The sequence below is a fragment of the Lethenteron reissneri genome, chromosome 26 (genome assembly GCF_015708825.2).
Source record: "Lethenteron reissneri isolate LAM-NWPU_2019-01 chromosome 26, ASM1570882v1, whole genome shotgun sequence".
In the NCBI taxonomy this organism is placed as follows: domain Eukaryota; kingdom Metazoa; phylum Chordata; class Hyperoartia; order Petromyzontiformes; family Petromyzontidae; genus Lethenteron; species Lethenteron reissneri.
The window spans coordinates 24,310,850-24,331,056 of record NC_083804.1 but is presented as its reverse complement, the minus strand read 5'-3'; the positions used below and the strand labels follow the sequence as shown (position 1 = coordinate 24,331,056).

General features: G+C 50.2%; 1 protein-coding gene across 2 annotated transcripts in view; it reads right to left on the bottom strand.

Moving 5' to 3' along the window:
* Positions 1-20,207, bottom strand: part of LOC133347916 (protein tweety homolog 1-A-like) — a 135,786-nt gene that overhangs the window by 35,288 nt on the left and 80,291 nt on the right. For both annotated transcript variants that reach the window (XM_061560656.1, XM_061560657.1), the window contains exons 7-10: positions 11,678-11,753; positions 9,431-9,486; positions 7,242-7,334; positions 1,560-1,652 (exon numbers count right to left, since the gene is read on the bottom strand). In XM_061560656.1, the coding sequence (XP_061416640.1) occupies positions 1,560-1,652; positions 7,242-7,334; positions 9,431-9,486; positions 11,678-11,753 (318 nt within the window). The remainder of the gene's footprint in view (positions 1-1,559; positions 1,653-7,241; positions 7,335-9,430; positions 9,487-11,677; positions 11,754-20,207) is intronic.

The following is a 20,207-nucleotide window of genomic DNA, read 5'->3' as shown; positions in this document are numbered from 1 at the left end:
CTCATGTGTGCACCCTGACGGGATGGTGGCCGAGTCAACGCCCAACCAGCGTTTGTCGATTTGGAGCCGCTGAGCCACCTGGCTGCATTTGCCACTCCTGAGCAACAATCTTGATGACCACAACTGCCGCGAGGTGTGATCTCCAGCCAGCTCACTGCTCCAGTCAACTAGGCTAATGAAAACAGGATCATGGACTCAAGGTTAGAGACAAGATCTGACGTGAATACTCGAGAGCCCACCCAAAAACAACATGAAATGTGTAACTTGCTTTGTGCATTGCATCGCCGTTTGAGTCAATCCAACGTTTGGCTGAAATCAATAACTCAGGCACATACTGTCCATGCATTGTTCGTGCAAAACCTGCACCGTACGCAGAGTATCCCAGACGTGGTGATATTTAATCCTTGTCATGTTCCAATGAGCATTGTGCCCAAGAGACAATCGCGGAGAGGAATGTCAGCATTTCTTCACAAGGACTTCCAAAGGACTTATTCGGAAGTGATGGTATGTGACCTGATGAAGTCTGTCGTCAAGGATCACATGCCTATGATAACCTGACTCTAACCCTTCCATCAATACCACCTTGAATAAGCCACTGTGTGATTACACGCATTATTAAACTATCAACGTTAACATTTAGAATGAGTTAACACGTCAGTCTTTTTCACTACGCCAGCAGTGTTGTCATGAAGCGGGACTGGAATTGTTTCCAGTGGAATTCTATTGAGTTGGAAGTGGGCGTCCCACCCTTCACCTCACCACCACACACGACCTGCCGAGCCACTCGCTGTGCTGCCCCCAAAGTTGGTTGGCTCGCTGGGTGGACAGAGGCTGCGGGAATCAGGAAGCTGGCGCCGTTGTTTAAACGGCCGTGCCAGGAGATGGATCAAACCGACGACCGCTGGATTACAAGTCCAGAGTGCTGGCCATTACATCGCTGTGGCAGCAGTACAAGGGTTACGTTCGTCACGAGACGTGTGTACATATATTGAACTTCCTTCGCACCGTACGTATCCAACCGTGCTAATCGGAGGTGCGGGGGAAGGACAAGGAGTCGGGAACCGGATGTTGACTGTGCAGCTATCAATGCGGTTATCACGAATGCAAAACTATCTTAACCAACAGAGTTAACGCCACGTTCACCACATTGCGCGGCAATTACTTTTAAATTATATACTTCAGTAATGTCGAGTAGAATAATTATCAGAATAAAGCAATGCGGTGTAACAGGTTAAAGCTACTTTATAGAGGTGCAGCACAGTCATCATGCCGCTAAAGTGCGACGAACGCTTTAGAAAGCGTAAAATATATAAACCCCAGCATGGCCATAGTCAGGAATGTACCCAAAATAGCGACTATTTATCAGACAATTTTCCTTTATTGAATTTAAAAGAGCCACAAATGGCGGAGGCCCTAGAGCCCTCTGCTGCAACGCTCGAAGTGAAAGGGCTTTGCAATTTGCGACCAAAGTGGACGATTTGCGTGGTTACCACCGCATCGTCATGAACGGCACCGCGGCACCACAGCCAGCGGCAGGTGAGGGCCTTGTGGCCGATTACCTTGTGCAGGCTGCGGCAATTCACGAGCGCGGTCAGCTGGTGGATGGAGGTCTCCGTCGCATTTAGCGACCCCTGGATGTTCCACAGCTCCTTCTGAAGACGAAGGGGGGGGGGGGGGGGGGACGAAGAGAAAACAAATCACGTGGGAGTGAGATGCATTGCGAGCACCAGTAACGAATGCTCCACTCGGCCGATCCTGATCGGTGGAGACCCGCACCTGCGGCGATCTTGACTTGCACATTACGGCCCAGACATTAGTCTCAATACATCGACCGGCCATTGCATAGTTTGGGACCGTCAACAAATGTCGGTCCTTTGTCATGCAGCTTTTCCTACGGTGTGTGTGTGGCTGCCTGTGAGCTAAGCCACGTGCTAGACAGGAGTCTCAGTGGAGCTTCTTAAACGATTGAGCTCTGAAATCTCCCTCACTAGTGCCTCAATCTCCCTGGTGAGTGTAACTGCCTCCTGGTGAGTGTGACTGCCTCCTGGTGAGTGTTGATGTGTCCTGGTGAGTGTTGATGTCTCCTGGTGAGTGATGATGTCTCCTGGTGAGTGATGATGTCTCCTGGTGAGTGTTGATGTGTCCTGGTGAGTGTTGATGTGTCCTGGTGAGTGTTGATGTCTCCTGGTGAGTGTGACTGCCTCCTGGTGAGTGTTGATGTGTCCTGGTGAGTGTTGATGTGTCCTGGTGAGTGTTGATGTCTCCTGGTGAGTGATGATGTCTCCTGGTGAGTGATGATGTCTCCTGGTGAGTGTTGATGTGTCCTGGTGAGTGTGACTGCCTCCTGGTGAGTGTTGATGTCTCCTGGTGAGTGATGATGTCTCCTGGTGAGTGATGATGTCTCCTGGTGAGTGTAACCGCCTCCTGGTGAGTGTGACTGCCTCCTGGTGAGTGTTGATGTGTCCTGGTGAGTGTTGATGTCTTCTGGTGAGTGTTGATGTGTCCTGGCCACTGTGTATGACCAAGAGAGGAGTAGGGTTGGAGGGACGGTGAGGTGGTTACTGCACTGCACTATGAACTCAGTGGCGAGTGATGTCTGAACTGGGTCTGGGCCTAATGCCACGCTGGTTCGTGCAGGTCACCAACCCACACTGACCAGCATGGTGAAGTATGGTCACACAACCCCCATTACCGACATGGCGTAGGGAAGGCTTTATCTAGCAGTTGATTGATAAATTGACAAAAGGCTGTAAATTATACGTTTAAGTTATGATATTTACATCGTCACACAATGTGTTCACATCACGATGGTATTTTAGAATTGGTAAATGTGAATTTGGGTAGGCTGGTGGTCTACACAGACACACACATGCCGCTCGCAATATGCACGTTCATATGGCCTTCACGAGGAACGCAATGTCACGTACGCGCACATGCATCATACGTACGTGGAGCGCAGCATTGCACATTTACATGTTAACCACCCCGTAGACTCCTCATCCGTGCAGTCAAAGTAAATCGTACATAAATCTCTCTCGCAGGCAAGACGCTCACGTGAGGAGCACACTAAACGGTTACCCAAAATGACGGGACCGAATTACGGCGAGGCAAACACGCCTCCACACACAAGTCACGAACAAAACGGGGATCCGTGTCATCGACGACGCAACAATAGCAGAAATAAAGCACATACAAAGTGAACTGTTGCTCAGGCCAGCAGCCCCTCGGATGCAGCCATGGTATCGCAGCGATGGCGATCCACGGCGCAGGGAGGAAGAGGAGGAAGAATCATTGCAAGCGGTGGGTGGTGTCGTGGCCCTGCGATGGTCGCTGTTTGAGCGGCGAGCGATGCCGACAACCGACAGGCTGGTGTGCCGTGGTTAAACAGAAGACGTCGTCCCCGTTTAAATGTTTATTTGTCGGTTTATTGTCGGCCCGACTTGTAACCGCCCCGCTGGGGGCAGTGGCACCTTTCCAGGTCAAGAGCCCACGGTTTTGCTGATTTAATGGGTCACTTGACAGCGACAGACATTTACGTTGTGACTGATAAAATAAATAAATGAATGTCAAAGTAATTGATGATAAAAGTGAAATATCGCAAACCGTGGAAATGTGGCCATTTAAATACCACGATGATGTTAGACAGTTAGAACATTACGATGAAATGAAAGCACCAATGGGTTAAATATAAATAAACTGCTGTAACATTCACTTCTTTTTGATGTTGTATTAATTAGTATAAATTTAAATTCAAATCGTTTAATTCCAGGACACTCTGCATGAACTTGACATATTAGCGTGTTTAGGCTTTGATGTAAACTCAAAGTGCGTTGCTTCAGTATATCTCTATTCTGGTTAGACAAATAAATCAAGCGACTGCATGGACAGTGGTGCACAGGCACAGCTGCACAAACACTCGCCACAATTCGTGATCGACACTGACATATATAGTGGGCTGACATTTCAAAAGGTAAACCGAATAAACGTGCCTTTTTATCATAATCGTTCTTTTTTTTATCAAAATATTTCACTTTTTAGGAACTATCCACGTCTTATCCGAGAAGGGAGGGCCATGTCGACTTCAAAGGGGAGTCTGCCTAGAACATTTGACCCGCTTTATAAACACCACCCGTCCGCAGGAGAGACACGTGTGCTTTCCTACGCATCTTTTTTTACAGATTTCACCCGGAAAACCCCTTGAGATGGAACCTCTCGTTTGGAGAGGTGCCAAGGGTGTGGATCGGCGCACGTACAGCGAACGCATCCGAAGCACAAGGCAGCGTGCGTGACAAATGTGGAGAGAGTATTTCGAATTCTCTATTTCTGGTTAGCGTACGACGCCGTGGAGGCCAATATCGTACAAGCACGAAGGCTTCCGTGGCTGAGTGTGAGTGGATGTCCCCGTGTGGGTCCAGCCGCTCCGTGCGTGCGAGCGTGGGTGCGTGCGTGGTGCTTCAGTGGCGCAGCCAGATGAGCTTCGCGTGCCGTTCCAGATGTATGGATTCATTTTCTAAAATCACACATTGCATCATAAGATCCAAGTGGCGTGAGTGATACCGAGGCAAGAATGCGCCTTACAGTCGCCAAGCCCAGGGCGCAAAGGCCCAAAACGTCATGCAGCCAGCAGCAAACGGCACTATCAAAGTTGTAATAGAGAAGAGATGACGTGTTTTGTTAATTAAGGTTATTATTGTACGAACTTTGAGACGGTCGCAGGAAATTCCAAAGAATAGAGCAGTGCGAGGAAAGAAGCAGAAAGATAAGGGTTGTGACCTGCGGTGTGGTGGTTGAACCCAGTGTGGTGTGCTCTATGGTTTACAGATCACAGCCAAAGTTGTCCTTAGGAATCTAGGGTAAAAGCCTTTGTATCTGCAACGACCAACTTCAAACGATGCAATGGGGCAAAGGTTCCAACCCATATTTATTATAATGTTCAGATATGAAAGGCTTTTGTTTAAAAATGGTTACTCGCAAACATATCTTAAATCTGTGAATGTTAAAGTTTCATTTTTAACCGGCCATCTGTGTTTTTATGTAAATGATCTCTGGTGGTGCTGACCCTGATGAGGCATTGGCTTGTAAGCAGAAGAGTCGTGTTTGCTTTTTAATGAAGCACCATATTAATTAATTAATTTGCATACCAACGCATTAATGAATGTAAATCCTTGGCATGGTAAAACTTTTAGATTAGGTATCCAGTTAAAAGTTGATGTACCTAGATAGACTGTTGCCACTTTGAGCATATATCAAATCTTGACAGGTGCGTGTGTCTAATCTAGATTTCACTTTGTATGTGCTTCGTTGCTGATGTGACACATTCTCGACTCAATGGGATATCACATCTCTCCAAAGACACTGTAGGCCGGTCTGTATACAGTAAAACCTGCGTTAGTGTGCTTCAACCCTTGTTTACGTTCAGTTGTGTTTATTAAATCCTTTCATTGCATCTGCCACTCCACTATAGTTTTGCAAAAAAAAGTGTCCGCATATAAACAGCTACTAGTTTCAACGATATTTGCCAGCAGGATAATGCTTACATTTACCTTTCTAGATAAATATCGTGCTTAATGTTAAACATATCAACGGTTTTATTTAATCAGCTAACACCGAAACGTAACGAGCACGAGAGATCCAATATGAATGTAAAACTATCATGAAAATACGACGCGAACGGTGAAACAAAGCTGGTTCTTCGAATCGATGACTGACTACAAAGTTTACAGTCCACAGAGATCCACGTAAAATAACTTGCGGACAGCCGGTGCAAATTAACTTGGCCCTTGGCCTGGTCTGTACACAGGTTTCACTGTAGACACCGCTGATGGCCTCGAGTGATCAGCAGCCATCAGAAAACCCAGAATGTGTTTGTTGTTGAACGCTTACTTACAGTTTTCTCAAAATAGCTATAGTAAAGTTGTCCCGTAGTCCGGACCGATTGTAAAGGGTAAGACTGGTGGCAAGTGAATAATGAAAATATCATAAAGAATGAGCGAGAACACAAGTGGATTAACAAGCAAAAGCGATGATTGTAGAAATAAAAATGTTAAATCATAAGTAGTGACAGCATTTCCCACACCCACCCATCCTCTCCTTCCTCCCAATTACCTTTTGTTTCTAAGTTGTCCCTTTACAACGCTTGAATAATTGCTTATTAACCGTTGTCAGGGTACCCTTTAGTATAACAACCTATTTAAAAGATAAAAAAAAAGTGTGCTTTAAAATTCACGTTTGGTTATCCAATGCTGCTGCGTTTTTATCAACGGAGCTGTCGCTTGTGGCAGCGTAACGAGGCCGTAGCGCCGAGCGGCACGCGGAGCCGCAGGGGCCCGGGGACGAATACTACCCTGCCATGGCCGCTGTGCCTTGTGTCGTCAAGCGCGAGAAGCGATGTCCTCGAGTGAGGGCGCGTTACACATTTTATACATTTGAACCTCACACTGGCCCGTCATTTGCCTAAGGAAAACTGAGATGGAAAGTGAAATAACAAAATGCAATTCAAATATAATATCCCAATGTCGCACTCGCCGTGCTGTTCCCACAGTTGCTGTAAATTGCACCAGTATTGTGAGTGAAAAGATTTGTAAACTGCCTCGTGGTCATTAATAATTTTAGTAAATTTGTTCATCATTAAGGACACACTTCAGATGAAAAGAGGTTGAATTTGAACAGAGTGATGGCAGACAGGTTAAACACTCTGCCAAGGCTCCTGAATTCGAGGTAACAGTCCACGGGGGCACTCAATTTACCCAACCTAATTAATTGTTGAAGTTAATTGTGTAAATGTAACCCTGTAAATGTCTGCATTAATTCGAGCAGAGATCGTTGAGTTGCTCTTTCGGGGCCACAAGAAGCCTCCCAGGTGACAGGAGAACGCAAGCGAGCACTCGCACACACACGTGTCCGCAGCTTCCTTCCGTCTCTACGGCCTACGCGACGTGTCTTTGTGTTGATGCCGTGTTGTGCAGATTTGGGGTAGGGTGCGCTGGGTACGGTGTGGATGGTAACAGTGGTGTTCTGTACACAGCGTGGTGAATGTTGTGCTGTGTGAACCGAGTTTTGTGTATCGTGAGTGGGTGTCTGTGTAGGATGTGTATGTGTGTTTTAATATTTGCATGGGGCTCGTCAAGTGCTGTAAAAAAAAAAACTTGCTCAAAAGCTTTGCCGTTAAACAAAACAAAATGTAAAACCGGCTCCGTGAAAGAATTGCTCTGTGCGAGGTGTGCAGAGTGTGGGAGCGCTACCTGCATGGCAGGGAACTCCTGCACAGCGAAGATGATGAGCTCCAGCACCAAGGACTGCAAGTCCGACAGCATGCGGAGGCTGCCCGTCATCTTCTGCAGGAGACACGCCCCCGACAGTGCTCCGACAAACGGGCGGACAAACGGGCGACAACGTCGGCACGATCGACATGTCCCGGCAGCCCAGGTGCGGCGAGCGCGCGGCCAATCGGCCTCGGCTGTAACGGCCACTCGGGCACAGAATCCCAAACGCCAGTCCCCGCCTCCCACCACCACGCTACGTCTTCTGCACAGGCCCGATGATGGCTCAGAAACGTCCCACGTGGCGCACACACAATGAGATCTCAATCTTCATTTCAATTGGATCTGTCTTTCAATTTGAATCCGCTTGCTCTACAGAGACCCGATTCAAGTGAAGACCGAGATCGCAGTGTGTGTGTAAATTACACACGTGATGATGCAGATAGCGCTACCTGCTTCACGCGCCGTCAAGTGCGACGTGTTTAACAATCATCAGACACGTGGGGAGTGAAACGGCGGTGGGTCCTGAGGAATGTACTTTGGAAACTCCCACACTGGAGTACACGGTCCATACACAGATTCCAGTGTACATTTTTGAATATGCTACCACCACCACCTTCCATGAGTAGCAAATCATCGCTAACAGTGGCTTCATCTCCAAGGCACGAGTAAGATAATGTGGCAGGAATGCATGCACACACACACGCACACACACGCACAACAAACATCCCACAACACATCCACAGTCGCACTGTTGTGCCAACAAGCACCTATCAAGGCCGTCACGATCTACGAGGGGGTGGTGTGGTCAGCACCATGCATTGCCACCTTTGTTTCCCCATTTCTGGCATCTGCACACCATACCAGGTACTCATTTAAGGCTGAGTGGGCCTAAGAGTGGCCCAAGACATGTTCTGATATGGCTTGCCACTGATGCAGGCCGTGGCCCGGAATCGAACTTAAGTAATTAAGTTCTCAGCTCAATGCGTGAACCGCTGCGCCACTGTTCCACACGCACTCACACACACAGACAAGTTAAACAAATCCATGCACACGTGTTCCCACAATTACCTCCCTTCAGGTGGTGTTTTGAAAGGCTCAACCTTCAAGAAAATATCCTGCGGTGAAGATTTCAACCTGGTGACTCACTCTACCACGTGCACTGGATCAAACCCATTAAATCCTCCAAAGCACAATTCAGAGCAACCGCTCTCGCATAACCGACTGAACACCAAGGGAGCTATTGTATTCTGACACATGTGCGAGCGTGTTCACGTGTACAGATAGCCAAAGCGATCTCCTGCTCAAATGGGCATCGTGGCGGTGCTCATCTTCTGTTTACAGCCCTGAGCCAGTGGTGGACATTCCACATTCACATGGCTGGGGCGAGACTTTGCATAGGACACCACAGCTGGACTTTGAAGCGGCACGCATTTCATTGACCGCAGTGGGGTGATGGGCTGAGTCAACCCCCAGCCAGGATTTGAACTCGCAAGCTTCTGCCTGCGTGACGCTCGCTGCACCGCTGAGCCACCTGGCCGGTGCTTACAACGTCGCGTAAGTCATAAGCGTGAAATGGGTTTGATGAACGACGTGGGAGCCGAACCGCTCATGAGGGAGGCGAAGATTCGAAGGGGGGCTGGGAGGAGAGGACGGGGACGGGGGGGGTTGTTGAGCCCGCGAGAGGAGTTGCAGGGTCGTCATCGTGCCCAGTCAGCGCCGGATTATCCCAGTAGCACAAGTCGCCACGTTTGCTGAGGACCCCGCACTTTCAAGGGCCCCGCGCTAAATGTTTTCAAGCTATCAATTCCGGTTCAGTGATGCTGCACTTGCTCTATTGCTATAGTACTATACTGCCCTCAACTTTTATGAACTACTGGGTGTTTAAGGTTAGGGATTTGTTGACTTTCTGGCTGTATAGCAAATAAAAAAATACAATTACTTTACTATGCAAGTAAAAAAAAATTCGTGTTTAAATATTTACGTATTTTTATTTATTTAGGGCCCCTTCATAACATATGCTACAGGCCCCGCACTAGCTTAATCCGGCACTGTGCCCGGTGTGCGAGGGCTTTCATAGAGCGCGTCGGTAAACACAGCTGGGATCGCACGCACAGAGGACCAGCACGTGGCCACACAGTGCCACGCTCGCGCCAGGGCGCAATGCTCACCCGCAGGAAAGGGTTTTTCGTCTGGAGGCTGCAGTGGAGGTAGTACTGCAACACGTCTGCAACAACACAAGGGGGTGGGGGGGACGGTCGTTACGGATCACACGGAAGGGATGCGCGGCGCTCGCAACGTCGCTCCCCGGGGCTCAGGCAACCCCCACGCCTACGCACGGCGGCGCTAATCGCCCTGCCGTGCGAAAGAAGAAGAAGAAGACTGCACGTGGAATTTAATCATGAAACACGTTTACTCTCACGTGCCCAATACTCAGGGCCAAACGTGCCAGGGCAGGACCCTTCTGAAAACAAGTTCTGAGGCCTTCCTTAAAGAGAGTGTTGAGACTGAGGGAAGCTTTCCTGCTGGGTAAGCAGAGGGCATCATCTTCGTTGCTGCTGCGGCTGTTGTTGTTGCTGTTGTTGTTGCGATGACCGCATGCAAAGGCAAAAGCGATCGCCGTTGGTGGGGGCAGAGCTCTGCACTGCGCCCCGCATCACCGCACCGACGATTGAGCAGCCCACAAGGGCAGAGCGCGAGGCAAGGAGCAAGGCGAACACAATATCCCACTTGCAATTCCCCGCCCGAGGCTGCAAACGTGCCTGACTTGCAGCTAAATGAGCCATCGGTCTGTAGATCTGGACGAAGAAGCAAATTCATTGAGCAGTCGATGTTTCCCAAAAAATGTTTTTAAAGCATTTTCAGTTGCACTCAACATTCTGTTTAGGAATTAGAAATATAGAGTCAACAGATTATTGTGTTTTTCCCGGAAGCTGCGGTCAGGGTAATCCCCCAGGCGTTCGCTAATTCCACGGATTTTCTGCCGCGCAGCTCGGTCGGGGGGGGGGGGGATCATCATCGTGGCGATGTGGTGACGACGAGAGGCGCACGGGGCATCCGCGTTGCTTCTGCCCCGAACCTTTGGCAAGATGCAACGCAGAGCAGTATGTATGTATGTACGTGTGTTGAACTTCTATCGCACTGTACGTAGCCAACTGCGCTAATCGGAGGTGCGGGAGAGGGACAACAAGCTAAACACATAAAGCAGTTCTAAAGAAATGAGCTTTCAATCTAGATTATTTAAAAGTTGCATAGCACCAGTGGCTTCTTAATATCGGAAGGGCATTCCAGACCGCCGCAGGAGTGCATCTGAAATCTCGCGCGATGCGGTGACCGTCTTGGTTCAATGGCTAGCACAAAGCCACTGCTTCGAGGATGACCGGAGTTCATGTGATGATGGTATTATGCTCTTCTATTTAACGATCCAGTCTGCACAGTGCAGCCATGTGGCCCAGCGGGTGAGCGAGTGAGCGGCTCGCGATGGGAAAGTAGCGGAGTTTAAATCCTGGTGGGGGCTTGACTCGGCCCTTAGTCACTCGGGAGTCCGTGACGGAACGAGCACCGCTTTGTGGAAAAGTCAAGAGTGGTTTTGTTATGGGGAGACTCGTCCCCACCATGGGAATGTGGAATGTATACCAATGGTGAGGCCCCATTCGACTAAGCAGCTGTGGCACGAAGACGGCCACAGCCCAGAGCCGTCGGCAGCTACCGGGCATCGCAGGGTGGAGGGGAAGTGCAAACCAACCAGAGCAACAATAACAACAACAACTTGTTTACACGCAACCCACGCCACAACTCACTGCAGACAGGATAAACAAATAAACAGTGCTGAGATACACATCGACAACAGCGTCAAGAACTCCCATCAAGTACGTAATGTACTCTTCATAGCCCTCAGGCTCAGGGAAGTGGGCAGGATGTAAGCACCGCCTCAGCGCTCATTTCAGGAGGAACTCACTTTATTGGCTGTGAATAATCAGTCAACAAAGTCAAGGATTTTAATAGTCTTTGGCTAAATGGGTCTGAATGCGCCCAAATCTGGTCGGGTGTCGTAAGCTAAGCAGGCCTGCGCCTGGTGAGGTTTGCCAGGTGTTGTCGGTGTCGTGGGGCTGCGAGGTGTGGGCTGGAGGTGGCAATGCTGAGGGTCACCCCCTCGTATGCAGTGTCGTGTTTTTTTTTACAGATACTCTGCTTTCCTCCCACACGATACTCTGCTTTCCTCCCACACGAGGCCAAATATTCACAGACGGGATTGGCCAAACATCCCAATGAGGCAGCACTCTCCTGAACACGAGTCTTGAGACTCAGCAAAGGTATTCCTGGATAAATAATGATCATGTTTTTTTAATGCCCACGTTAAAGATGGCACGAGTACAATGCATGATTATTCACATACACCAGGCCACCGCCGGACTCACCTTTGCTCATGATGGAATATTCCTGTGTGAGGTTCGTGATATAGTTCTCCGGGGCCATGCAGAAGTCACTCACGCCCTGCAACCAACACAACACAAGATCACATTCCATCACGTGAGCAATGAACATCGCGAACGTCCGTTTCATTCAATCATCTGCCAGGATGATTGAATGAAACAGGCAAGCCGCGGCCAAGCCACGCCATTGCCCTCCCCCCAGTTGCCAAGACATGCTCCCTGGACAGAAGCTCTCTGATGTCTGGATATGGAAACTACCTCCCTGAACACATTGTCGACGAGATCGCCGATTCTGGTCTTCAGGCCTTCAAATGCCGAGCACATGGACATCGCCTAACTTCACTGCACGCCTTGCAGGACCGAGTCTTCGAGATGCAGTGAACGAATGATTATGCCATTCGATGTACTAATGTCTGATGTGGATATTGTTCACATTTGCACCCAATAAAAAAAGAAACACCCGATATAAGGAACTCAGTGACTGGCACGCAGTGGTCTACTCTAACATTAACGTGATAAGCGACTTGCATCACATACACTCATCTTAACACATGTGAAAGGGGCACCCCCAGTGGCAGGTGACCCTGTGTGGCACGAGGTTACCCGGCACCTGGCCTGCAAGTGGGTGTAAGTCTGCCAAAAGGGGGAGATGATTGCTATGCATAATCACAATTCAGTAATTTGTGGGTACATTTTTCGAACATGGAATATTTTTAATGACGTCAGGGGATCTTTAATGTCCGATGGGAACCAGACGGCATGAAAAAGCTGAGCTAATACACCCGCAGTATTAACCAGGGCATCCTGCAGGATTACAACTGGGATCCTTTGCGTCGCCGCTCCAAAAGACTTCACAGGAACGTAAGGTACTCTTCATAGCGGATGGTGGTTTTTAGTAACCATTTAGTAAATCTTCAATAACTCGTTTGTAACTCTCAGCGGACGATGCTCATGGACCGCAAGAGATCCTCACACCGACGCTAGGAGGAGCTCACACACGGACACAGACTCTCACCATCGCTTGTGCAATCACCCAACTAGTCGCTCGCTGGGTCGTTCACACACGCACTCGCTCGCTCGCACGATCAATCTCTCACACGATCAATCTCTCATAGACGCTCACCCATTCACTCACACACGATTTAGGGACATATGGAGACTAGGGGACATTCCACAGTGCGGATGTGGGGTGAAAAACATCACAATGGGAACCTCGTGAACAACTATATGTCCACGATCACTCATTCCCCAGAAACATCTCTGAGATTCACTCCGTATCTCCTTAAGCTCTCGAGTGGATATCAAAACTTCACTGTCAGATGTTGATTTTCCTCCATATGATATCACTATCATTATAATTATCATCACAAACTCGGCTAGAATGCCTAAGCAAGGCATGTGCGTGTGAGTTCTCAAACATCGCACATTCCTCTACTCCTTTGTCTAGCAATCCTTGTGGGCTTCAAGGCCTTTCAGAGGCCGCTTACCATCGGCCCTCTTTGAGCAGCCATAATGCCAAGAAAAACGAACATCCAGGCAAAGATAACGCCGACCTTGCTCTCGTTCCTTTGAACATGCGCAGCAAAGTTCATTGATGCAGTGACCTAAACCCAATCTTCCGCATTTTTCAGGCAAATTAATTCCTGGACAAGTGTAAAGTTTTCCCTCTTTTCTTCCTCCCCTGCAAATAATTTGCCAAGGGTGGCTCAGAGATAAAGCGAGAAGCTCCGCATCTGAAGGTTGCGAGTCCAAGTCCTGGTTTGGGGGGATAACGCAGTCCATCGTTGCTCCAGGGTCGATAAAATAAGCACCACATTGCAGCAAAGTCAGTTGCGGAATGTGGAATTTCAACCACTGGTTCAGGGCGGTAAACAGGAGAGGACCATCACTCAAATGCTCATTTGAGCATTGGACTTGCTAAAATGCATCTACTTTGTAATCATGCTCTCACAAATAAGAACCTTGCAGAACAAATAATACCACTAAGCAACAAAGAGTGTTCATATATATTATGCCTGGCAAGCAATTCAAAACAACGGCGCTTTGTTCGACATATTTAACGTTGGAGTTGTGGCGAGCAACAGAAATTCCATCGGAAACTCCTCGCCAAAACAAAGAAAGAGGTCGATACGAGACGCACGTGTTCCAGGAGAGAGCGGCTTTGCCGGTGTAATGCGGTTGTAAACGGCCCTTCTGAGGTGCCGTCAGGGGGGGAGGAGTTAGGTCACGTGGGGGGGAGAGGGGTTGAGTATAGAAGGAGGGGAACCGGAAGAGCAGAGAGAGTGACTGGGAGCCAGGAACAGAGGAAGGCCACGTAGGGCGAAGCGGGGTGTGGCGAGATCGCCACGAACACGGGGGAAGCGAGGATCGGCACCGTTGGCCAGCGGTGACCGACCCGAAGCAGCAAGGAGGCTGCAGTCAGCAGCGGGGCTGCACAGAGAGAGTGGGCAGCGGGTCTGCATACAGTGACAGCCAGAGGGTCTGCACATAGGGGTAGCAGCAAGTCTGCAGGGAGGAGGTTACAGTAGATGAAGCAGAGAGTCAGAGGGGTGAGGAAGCTATAATAGCAGTGAATAGCCGGGGGCTACAAATACAGGAGTTATAACAGAGTGCCGTGTGGGTAAAGACGTGAACCTGAATAAAGACACGAAGACAGAAAGAAGTGTTCGAGTCCTTTTATTACACTGGAGTCAGAAGTGAAACGGCATGGCGAAACAACTGAGGAAGAAGAATATCCCATCTCCGGCGTCGGCTTCATCATCGGACGACGACGATCTTCCTCCTGAGGTCGGCTTCACTTCGGCGGAAGGAGAGATCCGTGAGGGCCCGGGTGTGGAGGAGGTTGCCGCTGCGCCCGACCCATCTGCGTTGAAGGACGAAGATTTAAGATGGACCCGGATGGCGGAGCAACTGGCGACCCTAAAAACCGTCATCACGGAGTTGTGTGACCTTGTCACGCCAAGGGCGGCGTCGGAAGGTGATGGTGGTGATCGGCAGGAGCCCGGGTCGTCTTCGATGGCGCCGCCATCGACCACGCGGCGTGAAGACGCCATCTTGGGCGTGGCGCACCACGGAAGGCGGGAAGCCGCCATCTTGGGGCCGCCACGAAGATCGTCCGCCATCTTGGAGACACCGCGTTGCGACGCCTTGCTGAACTTGCCGCCGGAAGAGTCGGTGACGGACGGAAGCAGGCCAAGGAGCCGCAGTCGTCACCTTACAACTGTTAAGGAGTTCTCCATCGGGGGCGATTGGAGTGCGTTCGCTTGTCGATTTTTGGCGGCGGTACGAACGGCAAGGTGGACGGACGCCGAGGCGCTGGAGGTGCTTCCGACTCTCCTTGACGATGAGTCTGTTCGTTTTTTTCGCTCTATAAAAGCTGCGAAGAAGAAAACATTGCGTGGAGTCATCTTCTTGTTTCTTTCGGTAAAGTCACGTAGAAGGGAAGTAATAAAATAATAAAAATAAAACATAATAAAACAATTCTCACGACGTTTCGGCTACAACGCAAGCAGCCGTCTTCAGGTGAAGAATGAGACACTACCAAACTAGGAGCTTATATATAAGCTGCATTGGGGGTTGAAGAGCGCCTTAACAAAAAGAATGTGCATGTGAAGAGGGATTTAGCATATTCATGGAAAATGCGTAGGCGTTGGGCGGGGGGGTGTCAAAGTCATATTATGCCCATGCATTATGCAGGATCAGCAGCAACCAAGGGGGGTGCAGGGATTAGCAGTAACAAAGGAAAGGAATGTTAATGATATGTAGCTGCAGTTACTCAACAACCACGTAGAAAACTAAAGTATAAACTACATAAAAAACTAAAGTATAAACTGCATCGCACCATCAGTATACTTACTATACTCTATAATAAGCTGAGTTACTAACAGCAAGTAATACATTACAATTTTACCTCGTAAAAATTCTATAATATGCTTCCATCTAAACCTTATTCTCTTACATCACACGAGCATATACCGTACTATATACTGCCATAGATAAACCCAACATTAAATTATATACTGTAATTTAATGTTGGGTTTATCTATGGCAGTATATAGTACGGTATATGCTCGTGTGATGTAAGAGAATAAGGTTTAGATGGAAGCATATTATAGAATTTTTACGAGGTAAAATTGTAATGTATTACTTGCTGTTAGTAACTCAGCTTATTATAGAGTATAGTAAGTATACTGATGGTGCGATGCAGTTTATACTTTAGTTTTTTATGTAGTTTATACTTTAGTTTTCTACGTGGTTGTTGAGTAACTGCAGCTACATATCATTAACATTCCTTTCCTTTGTTACTGCTAATCCCTGCACCCCCCTTGGTTGCTGCTGATCCTGCATAATGCATGGGCATAATATGACTTTGACACCCCCCCGCCCAACGCCTACGCATTTTCCATGAATATGCTAAATCCCTCTTCACATGCACATTCTTTTTGTTAAGGCGCTCTTCAACCCCCAATGCAGCTTATATATAAGCTCCTAGTTTGGTAGTGTCTCATTCTTCACCTGAAGACGGCTGCTTGCGTTGTAGCCGAAACGTCGTGAGAATTGTTTTATTATGTTTTATTTTTATTATTTTATTACTTCCCTTCTACGTGACTTTACCGAAAGAAACAAGAAGATGAATCCCTGCAGTCACGAAAGCTTTAAATCGAAATTGCGTGGAGTGTTCGACGAAATGGCGGACGCGTACGAGCCACCGGATGACGCCCATCGCCGCTTCGTGCAGCGGCAACGCGCACCGGAGAAGTCGCCTGTAGCGTACAGGGGCGCCGTGCTGGAACTCGCGATGGCCGCTTACCCGGAGACGGAGCCTGACCTGCTGGAACCTCTCATCTTGGGGAAGATGTTAGAGTTATCCCGGGATCTGGGCATTCCTATGCCGGCGTGCGGTCACGAGAAACTCACGTCCCGGACCGCGGCCAAGTGTTTGGACGCCCAGTTCAATCTCCGCCGCTGGAAACAAGTCACGACGTGGACGGGCGGTCCTGTCGTCGATGGGGGGGCCGTAGGGTGGGACCCTACAAAGGCCGTGTACGTGCCGGATGCGACCGGCCCAAAGGAGCTGTCGGCCGCCTCCACTCCGTGGCCGGCTCGAAGCGAGCCGGGGCCGCGGGCTCCGCCGCCGGCGCGGCCACGTCGGAACGGGGTGCCTGCTGCGCGCCGACCCGACGTCGACTGTTTCCGCTGCGGCCGTCGGGGCCACTATGCCAGGGACTGCTGGGCCCGGGTTCCGGGGCCGCCCCAGCAGGAGGCCTCGATCGCGGACGTCCCAAAGAAAGACCCTCCGGCACAGGCAAGTCGGTGCGCACCAGACACCCGGCAAGGCCTGACACCTCACTCATCGCCGTTGTTGTGCGACGCGGATGTTCTAAAATATGGGAGGCCAGTATCTGCGCCTTGTCGCTCGATAACGCAGTGGCGTAAGTTGGCTCGGCGGGTTGTCGCGGCCGCTACAGGTTCGTCCACTGTACCGGGGTCGATCCAAGGGGTGGACGTGCGTATTTTGGTGGATTCCGGGGCGTCCGCGACCATTATTTCGGATGTCATATTCCATCTTTTGAACATCCCACCGGGGGCCGTGAGGCCGGCTTACGCTTCCTGCATCGCTGCGAACGGGGGTAGTATGGGCATCGTGGGACAGGTGGACGCTAATATTTCTATCGGGGGGGTCTCGGCCTCGGGCGTTGTGTTAATTTCGAGGTCCCTGGCGGTTCCTTGCTTGTTGGGCACGGATTTTTTGGCTAAGATGCCCATTTTAATTAGAATCAATGAAAATTGCATTGAACTGCCAGGGGGCCGCAAATTGGCGTTTTTACAGTCCACCTGGGGGCGACCGGCTCCGGTTGCCCAGGTGCAGGCGTTATCGGAAGTTTCAGTTGATATTCCACCTGGCTCGCAGATGCTCATTCCCCTACGATACCGGAAGCCGGTTCCGGGTCGGCAGAGTGCTTGTGGAATTTTGCTGTCGCCGTCCGCCGCTGTTACGGGCGGATTGGCACTGGTGGGGGCGCAAACCATTGTCCGTCCGGATCAGCGCCCGTTTTTGCAGGTGTTAAATGCGACTTCTGAAAGCGTGTGTGTGCCGGCTGGTACCGTTGTGGCACACGCCACTACGGCGTTTACGGCTCAGAGTGACATTCCGGACGGGGGGCTGGTGGGTGGTGTTTCACACGACGGAGGGGTGGACGATCGTTGGATCGCCGAATTATGTGCGGAAAATTCGGCCCTTTCCGCTGAGCAGCGTTGTGCGATTCATAAATTATTAGCGAGCTATTCCGATGTGTTTAGCTCGGACGATTTGGACTTGGGACGCACCTCGCTGCTCTCTCATCACATCGAAACGGGGGACGCGGCCCCTATCCGCTTGAACTCGCGTCGGATGAGTCCGGCTGAGCGTGAGCACGTTCGAGGGGCAGTGGAAGACATGTTGAAAGCGGATATTATATCTCCGTCTAATAGCCCGTGGGGTGCGCCTGTCGTGTTGGTTAAAAAGAAAGATGGTAAATTACGATTTTGTGTGGATTTTCGGAAGTTAAATAAAGTGTCGGTGGCAGATGCGTATCCCCTGCCGCGTATGGACGATTCTCTCGACGCCTTGTCAGGGGCTAAGTTTTTTTCAACGCTAGATCTCTCTTCGGGCTTCTGGCAGCTTCCCCTTGACGAGCCCTCGCGGGAAAAGACAGCGTTCCGTACGCCGCAGGGGTTGTTCCAATTTAACTGTCTGCCGATGGGGTTGAATGCAGCCCCTGCCACCTTTCAGAGATTGATGGAGTTGGTATTGACGGGGTTGCAGTGGGAGACATGTCTCATTTATTTAGATGATATTATTGTCTTCAGCCGCACATTTGATGAGCATTTATTGCGGTTGGAGGCCGTTTTTGCCAGAATGCGTTCTGCTAATTTGAAATTCAAGCCTAAGAAATGTCATCTACTGCAACGTTCCGTTCGATACTTGGGACATATTGTTAGTGCGGACGGGGTGGCCACGGATCCAGAGAAAACTGCGTGTGTCCGGGATTGGGCAACCCCCGCCACGGTGGGTGATGTGCGTCGGTTTTTGGGGTTCGCCTCATATTACCGGAGGTTTGTTCCGAATTTCGCTACTATCGCCAGGCCTTTGCATCTCCTTACTGGGAAGGGGCACAAATTTGTGTGGGGACCGCCGGAGGAGGCGGCGTTTCGGAGCCTGCGCGACCTACTGGCTACTGCGCCGACGTTGGATTATCCGGATTTTGAACATCCCTTCATTCTGGATACTGATGCGAGTGACACCGGGATTGGGGCGGTGTTGTCCCAGTCAAAAGGTGGTGTTGAGCGTGTGGTGGCGTACGGGAGTCGGGTTTTGTCTCCCGCGGAAACTCGTTACTGCGTCACTCGCAGGGAACTTTTGGCTATTGTGTATTTTCTCCGCCAATTTCGACCGTATCTGTACGGTCGGTCGTTTATTGTCCGAACGGACCATGCGGCCTTGCAGTACGCTCTTAAGATGGACCAGCCATCCGGACAATTGGCGAGATGGCTGGACACGTTGCAAGAATTCTCCTTCCAAATTCACCATCGGAAGGGTGTGCGTCACGCTAACGCGGACGCACTGTCCAGGTTGCCGCAACAATCCCCTTGTGCGTGTGCGTCGGGGACGCATAGGTGTGGACCGGCTCAGCCCCCCCCTCAGCCTGTCGCGCGGGCAGTGGATGTTCTCGAACCTCCGCTTACACCGGGACCGGTTGAAGGGGGACCGGCTGACGGGATTTTGCGTCTTCCAAGGTCTGTGTGGATTCGGGAGCAAATGTTGGACGATTCTTTGGTGTCGTTACGGAAACGAACGGAGAAGGCGGGTAAGGAAGTCGGTGCGGGTGGTAATTCGGAAACTGCTTTCCGAGATGGGTTACTGATGTGGAGGGAAGGGATACAGGAACACTGGCGTCTCGTTGTGCCCGCGTCATTGCGCTATGAGTTGATTAGATCTTTGCACTGTGACACACTTTTACACCTGGGGGTGCAGAAAACCCTATTGACGCTGCAACGAGACTATTATTGGCACGGCATGACGACGGATGTCGTCGGTCACGTTCGCGCGTGTCCCGATTGTGCCCGCCGTAAGCCGCCTAAACATCCATATGTTCCGCCGATACAATCGATTAAAGTATCTCGGGTTAATGAGTTGGTGGCGTTAGATATTTTGGGACCCTTTCCGCCATCAGCTAAAGGAAATAAGTATTTACTGGTGGGGGTGGAGTACCTCTCTCGCTGGCCGATGGCCTGGCCCTTGCCTGACCAGTCAGCGGCGTCTATCACGGACGCCTTTCTATTTGGGTATGTAATGGACAAAGGGGCTCCGAAGAGGCTCCTTACGGATCAGGGACGTAACTTTTCGTCTAAATTGTTGGGGGAGGTGTGTGCGGCTCTTGGAACTAAAAAGATACGGACGTCCCCCTACCACCCGCAAACGGATGGTATGGTGGAACGGTTGAATCGGACTCTGTCCGCCATGCTGTGCCATACA